The following is a 24,662-nucleotide window of genomic DNA, read 5'->3' on the forward strand; positions in this document are numbered from 1 at the left end:
ATATAGAGATTTTAAAGCTGTTTTTATTTTTTTAGCACTAGAGGAGACTTGCCCAAATTTTACTCATTTGAATAGTAGGTTCTTGATTTTTCCCAGATCTGTATACTACCTATACTGTTTACCTAATATTAAAAAACTAAACACCTTTTAACCTGAACATTTTAAAGATGAAACCTGTCTTTACTTAAGTTAAATGTCGGTATCATTTCCATGGAGAAAAAATAACTTAGTGCAAACAAAACAATGTATTTAAATTTTAACTAGATCCTGTTGCATGTCAGTGACTTAGATCCTAAGCTTACCTTTCCTTTGATAAAGGAATTAGCAAGTGTTAACCAGATGTTAAAGATATACTGGAGCCACGGGGAAACTTTTTCTCTATTCCAAGCAGAAGGATTTACATGTTAATGCTATTAATGCTGTTATCTGGAAAGCTAAAGTTATCTATTTGGCAAGAGTGTCCTATGCTTTGGGAAACATTGCTGAAAGATTGCCATTGTTGTCCCCCCCCCCCCCATTAGAGATACCGTGAAGAAAGGCCTATTAAATATTGGTACAGGTTCTATGAAGTTTCAGAGTTTTCTTCAGAAACAGGATTAGAATTTAGGTATATTATGGATTCCTGTTCTAGGACATCTTTTCTGCTCTCTTGGGTCTCTTAACAATAGCTTCGTGTGCCAGTTCTTTCTCTACCTTGAGGATAGGTGGGTTAAGTTTGTGTCAGAATCTGCAGCCCTACATGAGGAGCCCTGAAGCTTAGAGATGTAGTTCTGTTTTTTCTTGGAGGAAGATCAGCTCTGAGCTAACATCTGCTGCCAATCCTTCTCTTTTGCTGAGGAAGACTGGCCCTGAGTTAACATCTGTGCCTATCTTCCTCTACTTTATATGTGGGATGCCTGCCATGGCATGGTTTGCCAAGCAGGGCACAGGTCTGCACTCGGGATCCGAACCGGCAAATCCCAGGCCGCCGAAGCGGAACATGTGCACTTAACCACTGTGCCACTGGGCTGACCCAGAGATGTAGTTCTTAACCTTCCTTACGTTGGACCCCTATGGGGCCTTGGTGGTGGGTTGGGAGGTGGTTCAGAACTCTGTTAAAGAACTTTAATTAGAAGCCTAATCATCACAAGAGTTTAAGGGCTTTAGTCTTGGTTGCTTTCTTATTTAGATTCTTCTCAAATCTCTAACTAAGCAAGTATTAATCCTTTTAGGGAAACAAATTTCAGATCCATTTCTCTTGAGGAAGTTGCTGGATGTTTGTTAAGAGACAAGGACCACCAGGATTTCTAATGGTCAGTCCTGAATATACCATCACTGAGGTTTCAGAGACACTCTGAGCTACATTCCAGGAGATGAGAAGATGTAAAGGTTTGGGTAGAGTGGTGGTATTGATGGTGGTTGTGGACAGGTGGACACCCCTCAACTTCAAATAGTATTTAGAAACTACCTAGTTTTCTGTAGTTACTCTTAAGAATTCTGGATTCTGCACAGTAATTTCCCAAATGGCAGTGGCTTTCTAAAGGGTCAACAGAGAGGAAGTTCAAGGGACTCTGTCCCTGACACTGCCAGGGTTATCAACTCCAGACTAAAAAAGCTCCTGACTTTGGAGAGAGCTTTTCAAGAGGAGAGGTGACCTTGGTCAAGCCTCTTTGGGGGCATGAGCTGTTCTAGTGCCTCTGGCAGGAAAACAGCTTTCGAAAAAGGAGATAAGGCATGGTATTAAACAGGCTTATGATGGAGAAAGAAGCTATTAGATTTTTAAAACTCCATACAGTTAGGACAATAGTTTATTGTCACTAGAAGAGCATCAGTTTGTATGAACTATCTATGTAATATAAGCAAGGTCTCTGATATTTTAATGATAACTAACAATTGGTTGGTATTTTCCACAACAGGTGCAGGTTATCATTCTGAATCCAAAGCCAAGGAGTATAAACATGTATGCAAACGAGCTTGTCAGAAGGTATGAAGAGAATGTGGATAACTGAAACATTTCACTTTTGGTGTAAAGCAGCTTTACCTTGAAATTCAAAATTTTGAGGTTTGACTTATAAGACAGTCTTTGTTTTGGACCACAAAATTATTTTGCTTTTATTTGTGAAGTCTTTTTTTGTTTTGTTTTGTGTTTTTTATTCTCCAAATGATGCTTAGTTAGATCTTTCCCTTCCTTTCCCAGATTAAAGTCTGTATTTTTTTTCTTTTTTTGTGGAAGAGTAGCCCTGAGCTAACATCTGCTGCCAATCCGCCTCTTTTTTGCTGAGGAAGATTGGCCCTGAGCTAACATCCATGCCCATCTTCTTCTACTTTATATGTAGGACACTTGCCACAGCACGGCTTGATAAGTGGTGCATAGGTCTGCACCTGGAATCTGAGCTGGTGAACCCTGGGCTGCTGAAGCAGAGTGTGTGAACCTGATCACTGCGCCACAGGCCAGCCCCTAAAGTCTGTATTTTTGGAATTGTGGGCACATAATCATATATTTTAAAATCTTTGCAAAGGTGTTGAGCTCTATAGAAGGGGTTGAGAAAAACAGCTCAAAGGCGGCCAATGTGTCTTTCCATGAAGGGAAGAAAAAAATAAAAAATTAAAATGGGTGGTTTTTTAGGGAGATTATCCTGTACTTTTTCCTTCTGTTTTTCATCACATAGTTTGTATCATAGCAAATTCATTGTCATCCCTGAGTTTAGCTTTGCCCTTGTACTTTTGTTGTGCTTTTGTCTCTTTGGTTTTTGAGGTTTTGCTAAATTGTTGAATACTTAATGTGGAGGCAGGAATGGACTCAGAAGAAAAACTGTTTGTTTTTATTTTGATCTTGACTATATACTCTTGTAGGCAAACCTTCCATTACTTTTTATGCAAATAGCATGTAAATTGGATATTGTATATCAGGTAAATATGGTTCTCTCTCAGCTCTTTTCATTTATATTTACATACCATTTAAAAGAAAGATTATACTTTATGAGAGATCTAAGCTTTTTCTTATGAATGAAATTCCATAAATGAATAAGAATATTTTGTCATTGTTTTTAAAAAATTTATAGTAAAGCTAAAAGTTTTCTAAGCTGTTTTATATTTTTTATCTTATTTTCAAATTGTGAAATCTCATTATCAAATGGAAAAGAAATACTGTTTTACTTTTATAGAAGGATAATCCTAGAAACCTAATACATTTGGAATGTATAATCAGCATCCTCAATTTATACAATGAATGAACTTCTTAAAAGTTTGATGAGGAAAACAGTTTTTAGTTTTTGAGCTTTCTTTTTGTTGACTAAACTGAAGCTTTAATAGTTCATTTAGAAATCAGTTTTCCTTCTCTCTCTTTCCTATCTTAACTTATACCCAAGAAGCAAGATGATTTTATAGACCTTTATTCTCTGTAGTTTATATTACAAAAGAATATGATTTATCTCAATATAAAATACATTATAGTATCAAAAATGCTTTTGTCATGTGTATGTGACCATCTAAGGGTTCTGAAATGCCTCTATGACTGAGAGTCACTGTTTTCTGTAGTATAGTAACAGTGGAGAAGACGTTGTTAGCTTAGTCTGGGATTCAATTATCTGTATAAAATATGAATTGGCAGGATATTTGAACCAAATTGAATTCATATAATTTCTATGGCTATTTTGAATTGCCCTGTGATGAATAAAGGCCTTTCACTTACTAAATTCCCTGCGCTTGCTTTGCATTTAGTGGCTAGATTTTATTCATTGTTTTAATTTGAATAATAGTAAGTGAGCTGTATCATCAGTTATTCTGAATATAAACGCTTACTTGTTTTAAATCTAAGTAGCTTATATCTTGAAGTATGGAATGGAACTAGTGATCAGTTTTTGTTAACTGTAAGTGTCTCCCACACATCTTTAAGCCTTTGGAAAGTTTCTGGGTGTGTTTGAGAAGTTTTAGTTTTACAATGAATAATCTCTCCCCTTGGTTTTGTAGGCAATTGAAAAGCTACAGGCTGGCGCTCTAGCAACAGATGCAGTGACTGCAGCTCTGGTGGAACTTGAGGTATTTCTTTTCTCTGTTTATGTTTTATTTAAAATAGTTGAGAGTTTATGTTCATTATTCTTCAGTGACTCGAAACTGTTGAGTTAGTCAACCATCAATTATATGACCAATGTTTCCTAGCAATATTGACAAAGTTATGAAGAATGCTGTGATATTGTTAGGCTTTTTTCATTGAAGACTTCTCTAAGTAATATAAAAATTCATTAAACTCCCTTTTCCCACTTTGTGAATTTCATGAATACAAAAGTTACTGGTGCCTGGATACTTAAATTCCCTCAGTATTTTCAATAGGAAAATTTCTTAACTCCCTCCAAAAGGAATATATGTTCCGTTGTTTAGAAAACAAAAAGTTCTGCTGTCTAGAAGTGTCTAAAGAGGAAGGGGCAGTTTCTTCACAAAGCTAACAGTTAAATATATATTCTGAGGCTATGTTCTGTGAAGTATGTCTTGTGCAGTGTAATTGTTGGCTGGTCTCCAGGTAACTGCAGACATTGAGGAATTCAGTGGGGAAGGCTCTCAAATTCATAATTCTTTGTACTCCAAAGGATCTCTCAGTTCTCTTATTCTGGAACCTTGAGGATGCGTTTCTTTTGAGGATATTGAAGCCTTCAGAAGACTCACTTCTGCTGCTCAACCTTAGAGAAGATAGATTTGTGTCAGTCAGTTTAGAGGATTATAAGGAACAAATAGTTTTCTGGTTGAGAAGAGTACTTGGGGCATCAAATAAGACATGAAGATAAAACAGTGATGAGTTTGAGGGAGGGGGTGATAGAGTAATAACTCTTCCCTTAGTGGCTGGTGGCTGGATTGTGGCCCTTTTGTTTAGGCTCTCTTATCAGTGCACCTACCCTGTCAGTCCAGGCCTTGCTTTTCCCTGTGAAAATTGCCCAAGAGTTTACCAAAAGTCCTAGCTGTGTTTTCTGCATTCCCCTACTTAATTGTGGAGCTACACTTTTTCTCATACTTTGTAGATTTTAACCTCCCCTGTCACTGCCTTCAGCTTGGTCCTAGTGCAGTCAAGGAAGGTGAACATATATGATGGACACCAGTTCTGTTGTAGTTTGGTCCCTGAGGCATCTGACTTGACATATGTGGTCCTCTCCTATCATGACCGATACATCTTATACCAACTCTACCAATCATTAGTCATGTGTCCCTGGGTACCTCACAGACTCTCCTTGACTCAGTTTTCCTATTTATAATATGCGGATAGTAATTCCTACTTAATTCTGAAGTTCTGAAGATTAACTGAGTTAACTTATGGCAATCACTTAGAACAGTGTGCGACACATGGCAAACACTCCTTAAATGTTAGTGATTATTACTATTATGAGGTGCTTTGGAAATGATATATATGAGGTGACTATTTATGGTAATTATTAATGACATGTTTTACAGTGTCAAGAAAAGGTTAATTATATATTGTGGATAAAAGGAGAAAAGTGACGTAAGAAAGCAGGTTGGTGTACTTACCACCAAATCTTACCTTTACTCAAAGCACGCACCTAAGGAAAACTTCATCCAACTTAATTCAATTATTAATTGAAATTACTCTCCTTTGTGCAGAAGATAATATCCTGAGATTTACTAGTGCATGGAGTCAGTGTGGGTCTGGGGAAAGAAGGTTAATGAGTAGCTGAGGGATAGACTATAATGGCAACCATGAATACAAAATTGAGTAAAATTGTTTTTCTTTTTCTTTTCATCTTAGAATAACTTTAAAAAGGTTAAAATTTAATTTTTCATCTTAGAATAACTTTGATAATCATGTTGACTGTTTCATTACATTTTCCCACAGTGATGAATCAATCTTACTTTTAGAGAGTTTACATATTTATACTTAAAAATGATTAAAAATACCTTTTGGAATAGTGAGCTTTATAATTTTGAATGATGACCTGTGTTTTTTAAGAGTGTAGATATGAAGTTCTTTTTTGAACAAACTTGTTCTAGTATCTTTGATTGAACTATGTTATGTGGATAATGGTAGTGTAGGAGGATCCTGGCCTGAGTGAGTTTAGTGTACTTCCCCCCTTTAATTGTTAAATTTGGGGAAGAATTTTAATTAATTATCATTAAAATTTTATTTTTATATGGAATGTTTGATTGAAATATATTTTAGTAGTTTAAAGGCCAAGGTACACTAAACTGAAAAAATTTTCCTAAGAATATTGTTGGAAGTCATGGTTATACTGCCCCCTGCGGTTTTAGTCACCTTGTGTTATTGTGATTCACCACCTAACAGGGTGAGGTTTTCAAATAAAAAGTTCAGTTGAAGAAGTATTGTAATAGTTTGGGTCAGTGGAAAGATATAAGAAAATTGGACTCTGTTGTTTTCTGTGTTTAAAAAAATACAGGTAACAATATCGAGTCTTTTCAGTCTGATAAAAAGTCCCACAGAGTCTGATTTATACTGTTTATGTTTGAGAGTAGCTACTTATCTTTAGTTTTGGTCAGTAGAGCTAAGTCTTGTCCTAATTATTGAATAGGTCTGGACAATCATCATACCTTTTCTTTTTGACTTTGGGATATGCTTTTTGACTAAGAAAAACTGTACTTTTTAAACTTACCTGTTACAGTACTGCTTAGGCAGATACTAAAATTGGTTTGAATTCCTTGAACACTTTACTAATGGTGGATGAAATGACTGAAATGGCTTAATAGTCCTTATTGGCTACAAAGGATATTTAGCTTTGTATTTTAAAAACTATGAAAATTTGCACTTACCCAAATGGTGAAAAGTACACTGATATCAACTCAGCGCCACAGAGGAGGAAGAAACAAGGTGAAAGAGAAAGAAATTTAAACACACACACACACACACACACACACTCACACACTTATGCAGGCCAACTAGACACATCATTTTTGAGCTTTTCTTGGAAATCAATTACCTTGTGTAGTTTCATCTTTTTTGGGTTACTGCTGCAGACAAATGGTGTCATCCTAAGACTACCACTTCTGGACACAAAGGGGGTGTTCCCTTCATTTAAATAAGGGAGGGAGGTGAGTTTGTAAGTTCCTGCTCATTAAACTGGCCAGCTTTTCCCTTGGCGATTCCCCTGTGAGGGGTGTCCTGCGGTGTGGAAATGAAAATGATATGGCTCCATAGCGAATTTTGTTTGTCTTCAAAATATGGGGAAGGGAATGGAAAGGTCGGTTTATAGATCATATTTTAATAATTTATTCTTAAATTGATTTGATCTCGTTTCATTTTTATTTATAGCTTTTTGGAGATTATCCTTATAACTGATGGGAAAGTGACTTCTATCCATTGGGTAGTACAACTCTGATTTCACGCTTAGTAGAGAAGATAAATATTGTGAAAGAATTTGATCCTCATATCTGGGGCTATACATGTGGAAGACAATTGTTTTCATGACTGCTTTTGAAATAGTTTTGGTTCAGATAGTGACAGTGGATTTTAGATTCTGGACCATAATTTTGCATGTTTCACATCGTATAGCTTCTGATATGAATTTCTTCTTTGAGGAAATTGGAGATAGTCATGATGGACTGGATGAGTAATGATGCCACTGCTAAAGTAGAAAGTCTTTCATAGATTGATAGAAAATGAACTATTCATAAAATACTTAGTAAAGTTCCCTTTGCACATCATATTTTTCTAAAAAACTATTAAGACCTTGTTTTAAAAGTTCTAATAAGGAATAATAGGTGAAATGTGAATGACAGACTTTTGAGAGGTTATTTGTAGTCTTGTGTGAGAAGATTAATGAATCTGACTGAGATTTTGAAGATCCTGGTGTAGCTTTTGAGACATTTTGGTCAATTCATTTTGGAAACTATTATTTTGGTAGGTAGAATACTGTGCTTTAAAAATAGTGATAGGTATAGCTTTTAAATTTCATGTAGTGAAAGGCAACTTGCACAGGCTCCTTTGTTAAAAATGTTTTGTTGGAATTAGGTTATGTTTAAGTGGATCCTGCAGTTCTTTTGTTGACTTGATTCATCTTTTAAGGCTCTCGGTGATCAGAGAAGATGGTAGTACATGGTTCAAACTAGTTTATTGTCCAAATGCTTTAGCATTTAAAGAGGAGATTACATTGGGTACAAATTTTTATATGACTGCTAAAATCAGTCCATTGTCTTTGGATCTCTATGTAATCCAATATAATGCTTGCTTATAAACTCTAGAAGAATCCTTTAAGAAGTAACTTCTTATCCAGATGACTGATAGTTTGGAGTATGAGAGAAAAAAAAGTAGGTATTTGCATTATTATATATTTATATTACTATATATAATATTGTTACACATTTATGTGTATCTCTACATCCTCTTATACCCAGAGCCAGCTCTACCTGCATTTCTTTAAAGCAGGGATCTCCAGTGTCATCACTGTTGAATAGTTTGTTATTGGTGGACCATAGCCCAGGTCCCTGTGCAGCTGCCACACCCCCTTCCCTTGGCTATATCCCTTGGCTGGAATTGTCTTGTGTGCCTCGGGGGAGGGCGAGCACCTGAGACCTGCCAGTCCTCGAAATACTTAGCGGTCATGGAGACGATGTGGCTTGCTTCTGGCATATGGGCATACCTAGGATGGAAGGGAACATTGCGAAGGGCTCATATACACACTTTTCTCTCACCAAACCTGGAGCAAGTTCACTGGTGGGATTTCTTTGTGAATTGGTGCTTAACCACACCCTGCTCCCTACCTGACTTCACTATTTTGTTTTTATTGCAAAAAAGTAGGATCATCTGCTTTACAGTCATTTCTCTTTATTTGTGAGGTTAAAAAATTATTTAAATAAATGAACATCTCCATTTTTCTAAACGTTTTGTTTTTCAGAAATCATCTTTTCATAAGCAGAGGGTAGCTGAGTATTTCAGTGGTTCCTTGCTTCCTCCACCTCTTTCTTCACGCGTAGTTTCCACACATTGGAAAGACTGCTTGATGCATTTAGCTCATGTATACACAAGTGCCCATTAACCATAATGTGACTGATGAGTGTAATTTTAGATCTACCACCCTTGGAAGTCTCATTTTTCTTTTCCATTGGTAATATCTTCTATTCTCTGTAATGGAGGGCAAGTCCTTTTTTATGTATGTGAAGCAAGGAGTTTTACCTTTTCCTTTGTAGTACTTAAAATGTTTTCATTGCGTGAAATTTGAGTTTTGACTTTAGATGCTTTTTTTACTTTTTTTTTCACCTTGGTATCATTGATTATTTCAGTCAAAGACCCTGTTTTGCCTGTTTAGCACTGTTCCAGTGGTGCTTCAGTATTTCTGTGTATTCCAGCTGTTTATAGAGTCTTTATGTTTCTCTGCATTTTTTGTTTTATTTTTTGAGGTGTACACACACAGTTACACTTCATGGAGTTGCATCCAGCCAAGTATCCATGTTCTTCTTGTGAAGAGGCAGAGAAAATCACCTCTCCCAAGAATTGCCACCTTCTGACCAAGGGAAATGTGTCCTGAAGAGCTGTACGCAGATGGGAGGCAACTTGTTTGCTTGTTCTGCTGCTAGAGCATTGATTTAATTAGAAGACAGGCTGTGGGTGGCCATGTGCAGACAAAGAAGCACCAGACAGAACCCAGTTAGCCTGGGACAGTAAAAGTAAGTTACGCTCTTTTTAAAACACTTTTTTGAGTGCTGATGCTGATTCTTGCCTTTAGTACTAAGGGGCAACTTGTAACTTACTGTTTGTGTTTACACATTAGGTACATCTGCTCTTTTTCTAAGACCCTAGAGATTAAACGTGCTCTCTAGCACAAAGTACCTGCTTGGTGGAAAAGCAGTGATTTTTTTTTCTCTTTTAATTTTTTTAGAATGAGAAGAAAACTGAATCAATTCTTACACTTCAAATTAATTTTACACTGGTTCAAAATCATGTATTAGTTTTTGGCCAACTCGAGACACTTAAGTACAGAGCTTGTTATGTTTTACTTTGTACTGATGGGAACATGAACAGTTTTTCACCCTTTTCTAGCCATTTCTTCATGAGCTCTGTAGACCTTATCAGATGTATTCTTGGCTGAATCTGGTAGAAGATATGGTCCAAGACCAGACTTAGCAGTCCTGAGGAGCATATGGCTTGATGTGTGAGCCCTTATTTTGCTCTGGGGGTTGTTAACTCTCTGAGAATATACTACATTTTAGACTTCAGTTTTGAGCTACTTAAAGCTACATTTGGTAGTGTGGTGGAGTTGGTGGTAATCCTGTGTTTTGGTTATGTGGAAGCACTTTAGACTTTTGGATTGAGTGTAAAATGTCTTCCTGTCCTATATTAATAGAGATATTAGGTTCATTGGCCCTTGGGTTTATAGTGTTGTGATTATTTAATCATTTTGTGTGTGTGTGTGTGTGTGTGAGAGAGAGTGTATGTTTGGATCTGTATCGTTTGGGGGCATCAATTTTTGTAACCTAACATCTACTGTTTTTTGTTTTTTTGCTTTTGGTAATGAAGGAGGTAGGCTAAGAGGATTTTTCTGTGTTCAGCAAAATCACAGGCTGATATCATGTAGTTCAATCTGAAAGACTGCCTTTTGATTTTAAGTTTTTTCCATCTCTCAGACCCAGGCCTTTATTAAGACTATGGAAAGGAATGAGGAAGAAACTTAAGTTACATAATTTTTAGGAATCCCATCAAGATTGTATCCTAAATCCTGTTCAAAACAGAACAAACATTACTTCAGTTTTTTTTTCCTTCATTCTCTCTGTTATCTAATTTTTATGTGTGTGGCAGGCTTTACCTAAATGTTAGAATAATGAAGGATTGCATCTCACTATAGCAGAGCAAACAGCTTAAAATTGAATCCTAGGCATCCTGGTTGACAAAAGTGCTTTGGCCATTTCCACTACAAGGGAATTTTTCCTGGCAGTCATTCTCAGGCAGGGTCCAGCCTCCTGGATGGTAACACATTTCCTGACAGTTCAAGACATGCGTATACCATAACATAGGGTATCAGCACTGTAACATTTATTAGATTTCTCAGAAAATTCAGAGTGAGGACCTCATTTATGTTTTCCTCTCTTGGAATATGTGCAGATGTTAACATTTTCTAGTGTGCTGGAGTCTTTTTAATTAAATATATCATAGTTATGAGTTACTACTTCTAAGTTAGTAAACCTCTCTCTCCCCCTTAGTTCTGACCATGTCCTCACTTCACTTTTCATAGAAGGAAGGTTTAAGTTATTATAATCCTGTGGTCTGTTAGGTTCTTTTTGAGTGATATTTCCATATTATTGTCAGCATGGTTAAAAGCTGTGATTATTTAGGTTGAAGGGAAGTATAAGTGGATGCCAAATTTGGCTTTAGTAGAGAAACAGCCACATTTGTCTTTTCAATTGTAGCTCATGTGGAAAAGACAATTGCAGGTACCGTGTGTGCTAACCTCTTCCTGGACATCGTAAAGAATCCAACCAAAACAAAGTTTAAAACTATTTCAGATGTGCAAGTCTATTGAAGCCAATATTTTATTTTAGAGATTTGTGTTATGTTTGACAAGTAACTCTTTATACTACAATTCTGTGGCTTTCAATTAAAAAGGAACATGAAAATAAACTGCTGTGATGTCATTTTTCTGCTTAATTATATTATATTTTTATTTGAAAATTAGGCAGATTAATAATAGGAGGTGAGTACAGGTGTTCATTGCTTTTTTGTTAAAATATTTAGTAATATTTTATTAAAATATTAAGATAGAGAAAAATGTCATTCTATTTTTTGGCACATTATTGTGTGCCAGATCAACAGATGCTCTAATGAACAAATATCAACATTTGTTGCATTTATTCTGACGTTTTTCAGAAGAACTTGGATGGTTTAAGAAGATCATAAAAAGTCTTAGTTCCTAATACGTATGCTGTTGTGTGTGAGAGATTTTTTTTTTAACATCAAGTATGTTATCTTTTGTGTAATTGAATAGTTAAAAAAATGAACTGTCACAGATACTAAAGCTAGGTATTCAACATACTGTATTTGACTCAAGTGTGCACAGAATGTGATGCAGACAAATGTTCTCTCAACTTACATCCAGGATAGCTAAAATATTACTTTAACACATGTTAAAAGTAGAGCACTGTAGCTATTTGGCTAGATATAATTCCAGGCTGTCTAAGTTGAGTAATTTCCTCAGGCATTCCAACTTTGATCAACCACAGCAAGAACTTTTAGCATGTCTGTAAAGCAGCCAGTGCATCTGTAAATATGTCCTGAGGTAGAGAGAAAAGAGAGAATGCCAAAAAAGAAAAAATACTTTCTCTCGTTAAGGAGCAGTTACAGAATGAAAATGGAAAGTATTTTGTTTCCCTAGGAACTCTTTTTAGATAATTGAGGCTTAGATGTCTAAGTATGCCCCGTGGTTCTGTATTAATGAATGAAAGATACTTCATTTGGGTCTAGTAAAAATGTGTTTTGGCTAACTCTGCTGAAATTTATTGGTTAAAGTCTATTAATTCTTAAACTTTCCAGTCTTTATTAATGTAATATTAATTGGCTAAAAACATAAACAATAGTATGTATCTCAGTAAAGCATACTTAATTGTTTATAAGTGGCTACTATTTTGGTGAAAATATTCTTTTATAATCCTGTTTTAGAGGGTAGCTCTAAGAACAGGCAGTAACACTGCAGAAATAATCTCATGTACCTTTGTTTTCAACACATAAATGAAAGTAGGTTTTCTGGGTTTTATTTTCAGTGACCTGGAAATGAATTTGCAAATATCTGCTGGTTTCTGTACACAAGCGTTAACTAAGAATATAGTGGTAAATCTCTCTCTGTTGTGTGGGAGCTATCTGCTTCCCACATTTTTTAATACAACATGCTCGTATCACATGGATATAACTCCCCTGGAGATCTTGCAAGGTGTAGTTAACAGCTCCTTGCAAACTGGATGTTAAATTGGATGATCTGTCCAGCTTCTTTCTGACCTTGTTTTCTGTAGACCCGTAATAACAGATACCATGATCTGCAGTTAGCTCCATTTGTGGAAATTCTCCTTTTTAGGTCAATATTTTACCAAACATTAGGAGGAATCCATAATCTTCTTGTGATTTCAATGTTGCAGATCTCTATAATTATCCATATTCTCCATTTAGTCAGTCATGGAAAACAAGGTTAACAGAGATAAATAAAGTTTATTAATAGTAAGAAAAAAAGTTTTATCATAGTTTCACCTTTTTTTTATTGAGCATTTTTTCAGAACTGGACAAAGGGCAGTGTAATTTACCCTCTTTGAGCCCGTGTCCTGTATCCTAAAGAGATGCAGAGAAACGGTAAATGGGCAGGTTGGGGATGGAAGGGCAAGATGGAAGATGGAAGGGCAAGGCCTGGGTAAGCTAATTGTGATTTTCATAGGCATGGTACTTGAGAGGATTTCTGAATTGGTTACCTTCTTACTGTTTCTTTGTTTACCCAAGAATTTTTCTTTCTTTCTATAAATATTGTCCATCTGAATACTATAATTTCTTCAAAATTTAATACTTGTTTAATTTCACATGCTTATCACCTTGATCTTGAAATCACTAAAGTTCACACTGAGAACATAAGAGCCAACTTTTACAAAAACTATGTGGGATCTGGTATCTGGTTTATAGACAGATTCTCATTATTCTTTAATTATTTCACCTGATTATCTCTTTCTTATTTTTTTCATATTACCTAAACATATGTAGCTATGTAAGTTTTATGTATGCGCATTATTTTCTTTTTGTTTTTTGTTTTTGCTCCGAAGAGAATACTGTGTTATCTCATCACTTTGATAATGGCAGTTCACCATTGGATAAAGTTATAGGTGAAATTGTCTATACTAATGGTGATCAAAGTACTCTTGAGAAAAATACCATGATATTTCATCATTCTTCATGTGAATTGTGCATAGAAAGCTTATCTGACTCATTTTGGAGAAGCAAAAAAGTATTATAAGTTCTAATTGTCATAATCAGAAGATATGTGGCATTTTTGAGCACTAAACTGGCTCTTCTTAGTAAATTGTGTTGACACGTGGTGGTTAGACTACAGTGGGGGTTAAATGACTAAGTCTGTATTTATCATTCTTGTTTAAGTAGCAAGAAGTAAGAATATTCACTATTTTAAATATTCAACTAATCATGAGATGAAATCATAATTTGTTGTTAGGACTGGCATTTGTGTCAAAATCTGTATTGTGTGGAAAACCGAGGACTTACTGAAGTTCAGTTTCTGCATCTGGAGAAGCTTGAGACGTTATTAATCTTTAGTTTGCAGAAGAGACAGATCACAAATGTGTGTTAATTGGCCCATAGACTAGTTCTTAAAAATTGGAATTTGTTGCCAACATTTAAAAATCAGGAGACTCATAAAACTGTGGATTTCTAACTTCTCTTGAAAAAAATGAGCTCTGGCCACATGGAGCATGCATTCTCTCAGGGCTGCAGTCTGCTGGGGTTGAGTGACAGCTACTTTTTTGAGTTAGGAGATTATGTAACTAAGACTGTATTTCCGTTCAAGGTACAGCTGAAAACAAGGCTTGGAGTTGGACTAAAGTACATAATTTTTTATTCTGAAAGTGAACTTCAGTCAAACCAAAGACTTTTCAAAAAATTTCCCGTTGAAGCAGTTTGAACCAGAACTAAAATATATCACTCCAAAGAGTTTTGAGCAGGAGCAGATCAAAATCCTCTGTAAGCCAACTAAGCTTGAACTAAGTTGTCCCTTTCTTTACCTTTGGTCCCAGTAGTAAAATATTATTTTCAGTGTTTGTGGTGAAGAACGTACCAGAAATGACCACAAGTACAAGCACATTGCACTGATTTTTAAACATTGTCTCGCTAACCTCTTAAAGGATATTTAACTTCCAACATCATTTATCTTATCTTCATTCCACTACTTCTTAATGGAAAACATACTAAGAAAAATCATTGATTTGTGCATAATATTGTGGCTGCATCGGTGATGATTACCTGGAAAGCTTTGTATGTCCTTTTACCAGTGAATCTCACATTTTATTAGTCTTTTTTCCAATTCATCTAATTTTTCTCCGGTTGAGATTGAATCCTGGCTGCCAGAGTGGTTAGCATTTGTAGCTTCTCATGGCTCATTTGTACTTTCTTACTCTCCACCTCCTTCGTGCTGTTGCTCACAGATGCCTTTACAAGCCTCCTCAAGATGGAGTTCACGGAAAAAGTGAAGTTAAGCAGCTTGTGGAGTTCATTTAGGTCGAAGTTTCTCAAGGTGAGGGCCATGGTCCAGCTGGATCAGAATCACTTGAGATAACTTGTTCAAAAAAATGAAGATTCCTTATCTTCGCCTCATATGACCTAAACCAGAATCTTTGAGGATGGGAATGTGGAAGTTTTCATTTTCTGATTTTTTAAAAAAAACTTTTTATTTGAGGTAATTGTAGATTCACATGCAGTTGTAGGAAGTAATACAGAGAGAACCCTTGGATCCTTTGCTTCACAATGGTATAGTTTTTTAAAAAAATTGCAATTACTCTTTTATTTTCAAAATTTTACATTATAGTTTCAAAACTTTTTTGTTGAAGTGTATACATATAGAAAAGTATATACGTTTATCTTAAGGGGACAGCTCCTTGAAGTTTTCAGAGTGAACATAGCCCTGTGTAACCAGCACCCAGATCAGGAAACACAACATTTGCAGTCCTCTTAGAAGACCCTTCGTGCCCCCTTCTGGGCCCTCCAGGGTAAAGCTGTTCTGAAATGGAGCCATGCATTATGTATTCTTTTGCATCTGCCTTTCTTACTTGTTAATTGAGGTGAAATTCCATGGATCACAAAATTAATCATTTTAAAGCAAATCATTCAGTGGTATTTAAACACTCATAATGTTCTGCCACCTCTACTTCTGTCTTGTTCCAAAACATTTTTATCTCCGCAAAGGGAACCCTGTACCCACTAAGCAGTTGCTTTTCATTCCCTCCCCCCTCAACTCGTGGCAACTGCCGGTCTACTTTCTGTGTTTATGGCTTTACCTTCTGGATATTTCATATAAATGGAACCATACAATATGTGGCCTTTTGTGTTTGGCTTCTTTCACTAAGCATGATGTTTTCAAGATTCATCCACGTTGTAGTATGTATCAATACTTCATTTTTTGTGTGTGGAATATTATTTAAGATTATTCATGTATATACCAAATTTGTTTACCCATTCATCCATTGATGGACGTTTGGATTGTTTCTACTTTTTTACTATTGTGAATTCTGTTGCTGTGAATGTTCCTGTACGAGTATTTGTTTGAGTACCAAATTGCTGGGTCATAAACTAATTCTGTATTTAACTTTTTGTCAAACCACCAAACTGTTGCCACAGCACCTGAACCATTTTATGTTACCAACAGCAATGTGCAAGCGTTGCAAATTCTTCACGTTCTTGCCAGTACTTGTTATTTTTTGTTTTTGTGATTATAGCCATCCTCGTGAGTGTGAAGTGGTGGTACCTCATTGTGGTTACAGTTTTCGATTCTCTAATGACTAATGATGTTGAACATCTTTTCATGTGCTTCTTGACCATTTGTATATCTTCTTCGAAGAAATATCTATTGAAGTCTATTTAAGTCCTTTGCCCATTTTTTAACTGGTTAATTTTTTCATTGTTAGTGAAAGTTATGGGAGTTCTTCATATATTCTGGAGACCATACTACTATTGCATTTCTCTGTAAGTCTGAAATTATGTCAAAATAAACACTTAGTAAGAAAAATAAATTGTAACTACCCCTGTGGTCTTCTTGTCTTCCTCTTGTAGCTCTTTGACCATGTCCAGTAAGTAGTCCCTACCTCCTACCCCATTTCATTTTTCTCCACCATATTTACTGCTATCTAATATGCCGTCTAATTTATTTAATTTCTTATTGTCTGTCTCCCTTAGCTAGAGTTGAGGCTCCTTGTGAGCAAGGATATTTTTCTGTTTTGTTCACTGCTGTATCTCCATGGTTTAGGTCAAGGATTAACAAACTATGGCCTAAAAGCCAAGTCTAGATGACTACCTGTTCTTGAATGGCCCACAAACTAAGAATAGTTTTTGCTTTTTAAGTGGTTGATAAAAAGTCAAAAGAAGAATAATATTTCATGACACCAGAAAATTATATGCAATTGAAATTTCAGTGTTTATAAATGCAGTTTTATTGGAACATAGCTATGTTCATTCGTTTGTGTATTTTCTCTGGCTGTGTTCATGCTACAAAGGCAGAGTTGAGTAGTTGTAGAGTTGTCTGTGTGGCCCACAAAGCCTGAACTATATAATATATCTGGCTCTTTACAGAAAAGATTGGCCTTCCAGATAGGTGTCCAATAAATACTTTTTGAATGAATGAATCTTAACCTACACCACCACAGAGGAATCTAAATTGGAAATCTTTCAACAGTCCAGTTCTTGAAAATTTGAGCTTAATTGGCTGCTAAACAAAAAAAATCCCCAAATGATTTTTTGGTAATACATTTTCATTGGCCTCCATTCGTCCTGTAAATAATGAAAATTGATGATGAAATACCAGGAAATTTGTATTTCTTAGGGTAGTGTCAGGTAAAGTAGGTGGATTGTGCAGAGTTTACCACTGTTAGTTTGAAAGAGACTATAACAACATGGGGTATACATCCTGTTTTTATTACTCTATTTAAAAAAGATTCAAGAAATAGTTTGTTTCAAAAGCTGGGTTTTTTTCCTTTTCTCAACTTTAGATTAATCAAGCTACCTGCTTATTAACGAAGGCAGTAGTTAAAATAATTTTGGTATCTTAGCATACTTAATTTTGAACAAGAAACTGTATTATCACATAACTTCATTCTACCATATTTCATTCAGCTCATGATGTGTTTGTTGAATTTGCACTTAAATAACAGGGTATAAATACTAATATATTAGTAATTTCCTGTAAATGTCTAGCTTCTCCTTAAAGGAAGATTGGAAATTGGACAAACATAAATAATTTTATATAAAAATGATTTTATAGTATGCCAGTCTAGTATTTGTACAACATTTGAGCACTAAATTGTTTGCATCTGTAAGAGCTGTTAATAGAGGTCTCATAATAGATCCCCAGAGGTACAGTATACCCCATAGCCTTGCAAACAGTTCTTGTTTTATTTTATGCTTTCAGCAAAGGACATTAAATGGGTAATACAGGTTGTGGTTTATAGTGAAAGAGTAATGCTTTGCAGATCTTTTCCTTGGCTTGCTGTTTCCAAATTTCATTAATAGGGAAGGGTTTCCATGTCATGGTGGGGGTGTAGCTCCCGACTCGCCTTTTTGGTTTTCCTGCCCTCTCTTTGCTGGGATAAGCAGTCAAAAGGATCTTACTTTTTAAAGCTTTGTCCCCTTAGAAAGTTATGAGTAAGGTTAAAAAATACTTTGCTTTTAAAATTTTATCTTTTAGAAACTGAAAATACTACTGCCTGAATTTATTTTGCTGAAAAGATTAGATTCTTAACACTGTATTACATTTTCCTGGCATTTCTCTAAAGGAGTAACCTGTAAGAATAAATATCAGCTTGCTTAAGGGATTATAATTTGCAGTCGTCAATTATTCTACTTATATCTGGTTGTAATTAACTCCTGTTTGTTCATTCTGCAAATTATTTTTTTGAGGAAGATTAGCCCTAAGCTAACTGCTGCGAATCCTCCTCCTGTTGTTTTTTTTTTTGTGTATGTGGATGAAGACTGGCCCTGAGCTAACATCCGTGCCCATCTTCCTCTACTTTATATGTGGGACACCTACCACAGCATGGCTTGCCAAGTGGTGCCGTGTCTGCACCTGGGATCTGAACTGGCGAACCCCAGGCTGCCAAAGCAGAACATGGACACTTAACTGCTGCACCACCAGGCCGGCCCCCATTCTGCAAATATTTTTTGAGTACCTGCTGTGTGGCAAGCATTACTTTAGACTTTGGGATATAACACCAAAACTTATGGAGTTTATGGTCTATGGAGAGAATTAGGTAAACAAAATTATGTATAATATTAGGTAGTAAGAAGTGTCATAAAAAAGAAAATAGTACAAGAAAAGAGAATGGTTGGGGAAGGTTGGGGAAATGCTAAGTGAGTAAGAGGAGGGCCCTCTGATATGTTATTTGAGCAGAGACATGAATGAAATGGGGGAGAAAACCATGGGAAGATGTTGAGAAAGGGAGTTTTTGGTTAAAGGGAAAAGTACCCATTGTCCCTTCTTATACCACCTCATTCTTCTTTATAATACCTATCACCATGGGACATTGGCTGTTTATACATACGAGTATGTGTATGTTTCTGTGTGCACACACACAATCTTTTATTTATTGACTCTTTCTCCTACTAGCTCAACATTTCAAAGGAATGGATGAACAAATCTGAAGGCCCTGAGGTGGGAGTGTTCTTGGTGTGCTCAGGGAATTGCAAGGAGATCCTTGGGGCTGGTGCATAGTAGGGGAGAGGGAAAGTAGGAGGGAATAAGTTGGGAGAGGGAGGGAGAGTCCAGATTTTCAGTAAATCTTGGAAATTAGCACTATGGATTTTATTCTAAGTATGATGGGAAACGATTGTAGTTTTTCAAAGGGGAACAACAAGGTCTGACAGATTGTTTTTTTGGTGAGGAAAATTGGCCCTGAGCTACCATTTGTTGCCAATCTTCTTCTTTTTGCTTGAGGACCATCTTCCCTGATGGTCCCTGAGCTAACATCTGTGCCACTCTTCTTCTACTTTGTATATGGGACACCACCACAGCATGGCTTGATGAGCAGTATGTAGGTCTGTGCCCAGGATCTGAACCTGTGAATCCCGGGCCACCAAAGTGGAGTGCACGAACTTAACCACTACGCCACTGGGCCAGCCCCCTGACAGATTTTTAAAGGATTGCTGGCTATTGATTGGATGTAATGATTACTAGTTGTATAAAATGATTCAGGTCATAAAATCAACAAATGACATTTAAAAAGCTTATATATATTATTTATAAGGGGAAAGTTATCATATAGGGTGATCAGTTTATACCAAGTGATAGGTACACTTTTTTTGTCAGCTTCGTTGATATACAACAAAATTCATCAATTTTAAGTGTACAATTTGATGAGTTTTGACAAATGTATATAATCATGTAACCACCAGTAAAATCATGATGTATTACATTTCCGTCATCCCAAATAATCCTTCGCATTCCTGTCTGCAGTTGATCCCCTCCTCTCAGGGACCCTGGCAACCACTATCTGCCTTTTATCAAAATTTGGCCGTTTCTAGAATTTGGTATAAATAGAATCATACAATATGTGATCTTTTGTGACTGGCTTGTTTTACTTAGCATAATTCTTTTGAGATTCATCCATATTGTTGGGTATAATAGGAGTTTGTTCCTTCTTTGCTGAGTAGTATTTCATTGTATTGATACATCACAGTTTGTTTATCATCCATTTACCAGTTGATGGGTATTTGAGTTGTTTCCAATTTTTGGCTGTTCTGGTTGAAGACGATAGGATCAGGTGAAGACAAGTCTTTAGGTGGACATATGCTTTCATTTCTTTTAGATAAATACTTAGGGATAGAATTGCTGCATCTATGGTAAGTGTATGGTTAACTTTAAAGAAAGCTACCAAACTGTTTGCCATTTTCATTCTCACTAGCGATGTACAAGGGTTGCAGTTGCTCCACATTCTTGCTAATACTCAGTATTGTTAGTACTCATTATTATTAGTCTTTTTAATTTTAACCATTTTAGTGGTTATGTAGTGGTATCTTGTGGTTTTAATTTGCATTTCCCTAATAACTAATGATGTCATGTATCTTTTCATGTGTTATTTGCAATCTTTCCATAAAATTGCCCATTAAAAACTTTGGATTGTCTTACTGAATTGTATGGATTTTTAATATATTCTAGATACAAGTCCTTTACCTTTATGTTTTGTAACATTTTCCTCCCAAACTGTGTCTTGATTGTTTTTTTTAATAAACTTTTTATTGTAGAACAGTTTTAGATATACAGAAAAATTGAGAAGATAGTGTAGGGAATTCCTATATAACCAACACCTAATTTCCCCTATCATTAACGTCTTACATTAGTATCATGTATTTTTCACAGGTAATGAACCTATATTGACACATTATTATTAAACAAGGTCCATACTTCATTCAGATTTCCTTAGTTTTTACCTAATGCAAAACCCTTTTTCTATTCCAAAGTGTTTTTCACCTAAGATTATTATATTTTTTATCTTTAGAAGTTCTATTTATTTTGGTGAGGAAGATTGGCCTTGAGCTAACAGCTGTGCCAGTCTTCTTCTGTTTTGTATGTGGGATGCCACCACAGCATGGCTTGGTGAATGGTGTGTAGGTCTGTGCCCAGGATCCAAACCCACGAACCCCAGGCCACCAAAGTGGAGTGCATGAACTTAACCACTATGCCACCGGGCTGGCCCCTATCTATTAGTTTATAGATTCCTTTCTTTCCTCCGTATCCTCATGTTTTCTTATACCTACTTGAACATATAGAATGTGTTTTATGAAAGCTAGTTTAACATTGTTAGCTAACATAAGAATATTTGCTAATTCTATCATCTGTGTCATTTCTGGGCCTGTTTTCATTGTTTGATCATTTCTTCTGGTTATAGGTCATATTTTCCTGCTACTTTGTGTGTCTGGTCATGTTTGGTTTTATACTAAATGTTGTGAATTTACATTTTTGGGAGTTGGATATTGTATTTCTTCAAATATTGTAGGACTTTGTTCTTGGACACTGTTGTTAGTTTAAATAAGTTTGATCCTTTTGAGGCTTACCTTAAAACCTTGTTAGTGCAGGTCTTAGGGTAGCCTTGTTTCTAGGGCTACTTTGGCCCAACTCTTGAGGCGTTACCTCCTGAGACTTTCCCTGATATCCTCTCTCTGGCTGGTGGGAACGTGACCTATCCTTCCCAATGTGTGAGCTCCAGAAATTGTTCAGCTTACTGTTTTCCAGAGGTTCTTTCTTTGGCCTTGGTAGTTTCCTCACAAGTATATGTGGACTAATACTTATTTAAAGACTCAAGGCCCCTCTGCGTCTCTGGAGTTCTCTCTGTCTCTTTCTCTCTCTTCTTTGTACCCTGTACTGTATATTCTAGCCTTCCTGAACTCAGAACTGTATCTCCTCAACTCTGGAAGAACGTTGGTTCTTTTTTGGGTTCCTCTTCCCTGTACTATGGCTTGGAAAGTATCTCTTAGGAATTAAGTTGAAGTACCTGACTTGTCTCTCTTCTCTCAGGATCATAGCCCTGGGCTGGCCATTGAATGAAGTCTGTTTGTTTTATATATTTTGTCTGATTTTCTAGTTAGGACAAATATCTGTATTATGCCTTCATAGTCAGAAGTAGAAGTTCACTAGAGACACTTTTGAAGTTATAAATATATTTTGAAGTAGGAGAAATATTTTTGAAAAAAAAATTGCTTCTCAGATACCTTTTGATTTTGTTATATACTTTTTTCTTATGTATTTTTAAAATGTCAATTTAAATCATCATACAGGAGTAATTTTTAGAGTAGGTTAGTTTGTTCAGTTCGTGATTTTTAATTTGATGTATGTTGAAATTAATTTTGTAGAGCCAATTAGTTGATACATTTCATTTCAAGGATTGTTGAGATGGTGTATATACTATACAATTGTGATCTTTTATGTGTATTTTGGGAATTACTAAATATTGATGCTTTACATTTTTCTCACACTTCAGTTCCTTTCTCACATACTTTGAAGGATATACATGATGAGGCAAGGGAGGTTATGGAATGTAAAAAAAACCCTTGTAATATGGTGATAATTTATTTGTGCTTACAATCTCTCTGTTCTGTGCTATAGAGACTTCTGATCTGGATTTTTATACTTTTTAATATATGAAATAATCCAGGACAAGAATTCAGTCTTCATCTATTTTAAGCCATAATCTTAATTTTTTTTTGTCTTTTTTCTTAAAGATTGGCACCTGGGCTAACAACTGTTGCCAATCTTTTTTTTTTTTTCTGCTTTATCACCCCAAACTCCCACCCCGTACACGGTTGTATATCTTAGTTGCAGGTCCTTCCACTTGTGGCATGTGGGACGCCGCCTCAACATGGCCTGATAAGCGGTGCCATGTCTGCGCCCAGGATCTGAACCCTGGGCCGCCGCAGCGGAGCGCGTGAACTTAACCACTCGGCCACGGAGCCGGCCCCCCATAATCTTTCTTTAGTGTGATCTCTTTCCTAAGATTTAGTTGTGAACTGATTTAGTTAGAATTTTCACTTAGAAGGCCTTTTTCAAACTTATTACGCCTAATTATGCACACTCTTCCCTCCATGTTGTAAAATGCTTTTTTAAATTAATGGTTGTATTTATCTCCCAACTTTGAAAATTCTGGTCTTTTTCTCTCTCTCTCTTATTTTCTTTTCCTGCTGCTATCATTCCATACTAAGAGTTCAATATTGCAAGCCTACATTGTAAAATAGCCTCCACTTTATTCTCTCTGATTTCAGTCTCCTCCCCTTCCTTTTCATAAAATATATGAATGTCAGTTTATGTTTGCTTGACCAATATGCCCATGTTGACTTTCTTGTACTGAAAACTTGACTGGATTCTCACTGTTTTCACAATCGAGTCCAGACTCTGGTGAGTGGTGTGGAGCAATCTCCATATTTGGCTCCAGCCAGCCCTTTTGGCTGAATGTGTCTTCTGTGACTCTGACACTTTCCTGTCGCCTACATATTGCTCACATCACATCCATCAACTGGAATTTTCTAGCCTCCTGACTAGCTTTTGCTCTTGTTTTACATCCTTCAAGAAGCCTATTAACTTCTCCATCTCATAGTAGGCCATTTCCTTTTGAGTCCTCAAAGTATTTATTATCTGTATCACTCATTTTCTGTTTAATTATGTAACTCTTTTTAATTTTCCACCCTTTGATCTTATTTTTAAAATTCTGTGGACAGCTAGATTGTCTAGCTGCATTAGGGCAAAAGCCCTTGTCTCAAATCTGTGACCTCTTTGCTTAAATTTTAGGTATGTATTAGGAATGCCGTAATGTTGTGGTCCGTTTTCCTTGGATCCGGCAGAAATCCATCTAACTAGGGACATTGGTAGGTGATTTTGGGCACTTGGTGATCTTTACGTAAATCCAGAATTGCCCTGGTTTCCTAGGTAATATTGGTGTTACCTTAGAACAGAGTTAATTTTCTGGATTAACTGAGCTTTCTGACTCAGATATTCTCTTGCATGTGGATATTTAGTTGTCTCAGCACCATTTCTGGAAAACACTATCCTTTCTTTATTGAATTGTTTTGCACTTGTTTCTTTATTGAATTGTATCCTTGTTGAATTGACCATAAATGTAAGGGCTATTTTTGGACTCTCAATTCTATTGCATTGATTTATATGTCTATCCTTAGTTATATGTCTATATCACACTGTCTTGATTACTTTTTTTTTTTTTGTAGTAAGTTGTAAAACCTGGAAGTGTGAGCCCTCCAGTTTTGTTTTTCTTTTCAGGATTGTTTTGGCTATTCTGAGTCCCTTGCATTGAAATATGAATTTTAGGATTAGTTTGTCAATTTCTGCAAAAAAATGGCAACTAGGATTTGATAAGGGATTTTGTAAAATTAGATAAATTTGTGGGAGTATTGCCATCTTAAAGATATTAAGCCTTCTGATCTATGTACATGGATCTCCTTCCATTTATTTAGGTCTTTTTCCCCAACGTTTTGTAGTTTTCAGTGTACAAGTCTAACA

The 24,662-nt window shown here is 36.0% G+C and overlaps 1 protein-coding gene across 12 annotated transcripts in view; it reads left to right on the top strand.

Moving 5' to 3' along the window:
• The window catches only part of TASP1 (taspase 1), a 244,064-nt gene that overhangs the window by 12,598 nt on the left and 206,804 nt on the right, over positions 1–24,662 (top strand). For 10 of the 12 annotated variants that reach the window (XR_011530954.1, XR_011530953.1, XM_070588800.1 and 7 more), the window contains 2 exons: positions 1,896–1,963; positions 3,949–4,017. Coding sequence is in view for 8 of the 12 variants with exons in the window: in XM_070588800.1 (XP_070444901.1) it covers positions 1,896–1,963; positions 3,949–4,017 (137 nt within the window). In the remaining 4 variants the exon portion in view is untranslated. Of the gene's footprint in view, positions 1–1,895; positions 1,964–3,948; positions 4,018–9,327; positions 9,595–24,662 lie in introns of all 12 variants that reach the window. The other 2 variants (XM_070588808.1, XM_070588809.1) reach the window with 1 other exon arrangement.

This window comes from Equus przewalskii, chromosome 21, assembly GCF_037783145.1.
Source record: "Equus przewalskii isolate Varuska chromosome 21, EquPr2, whole genome shotgun sequence".
Classification (NCBI taxonomy): Eukaryota; Metazoa; Chordata; class Mammalia; order Perissodactyla; family Equidae; genus Equus; species Equus przewalskii.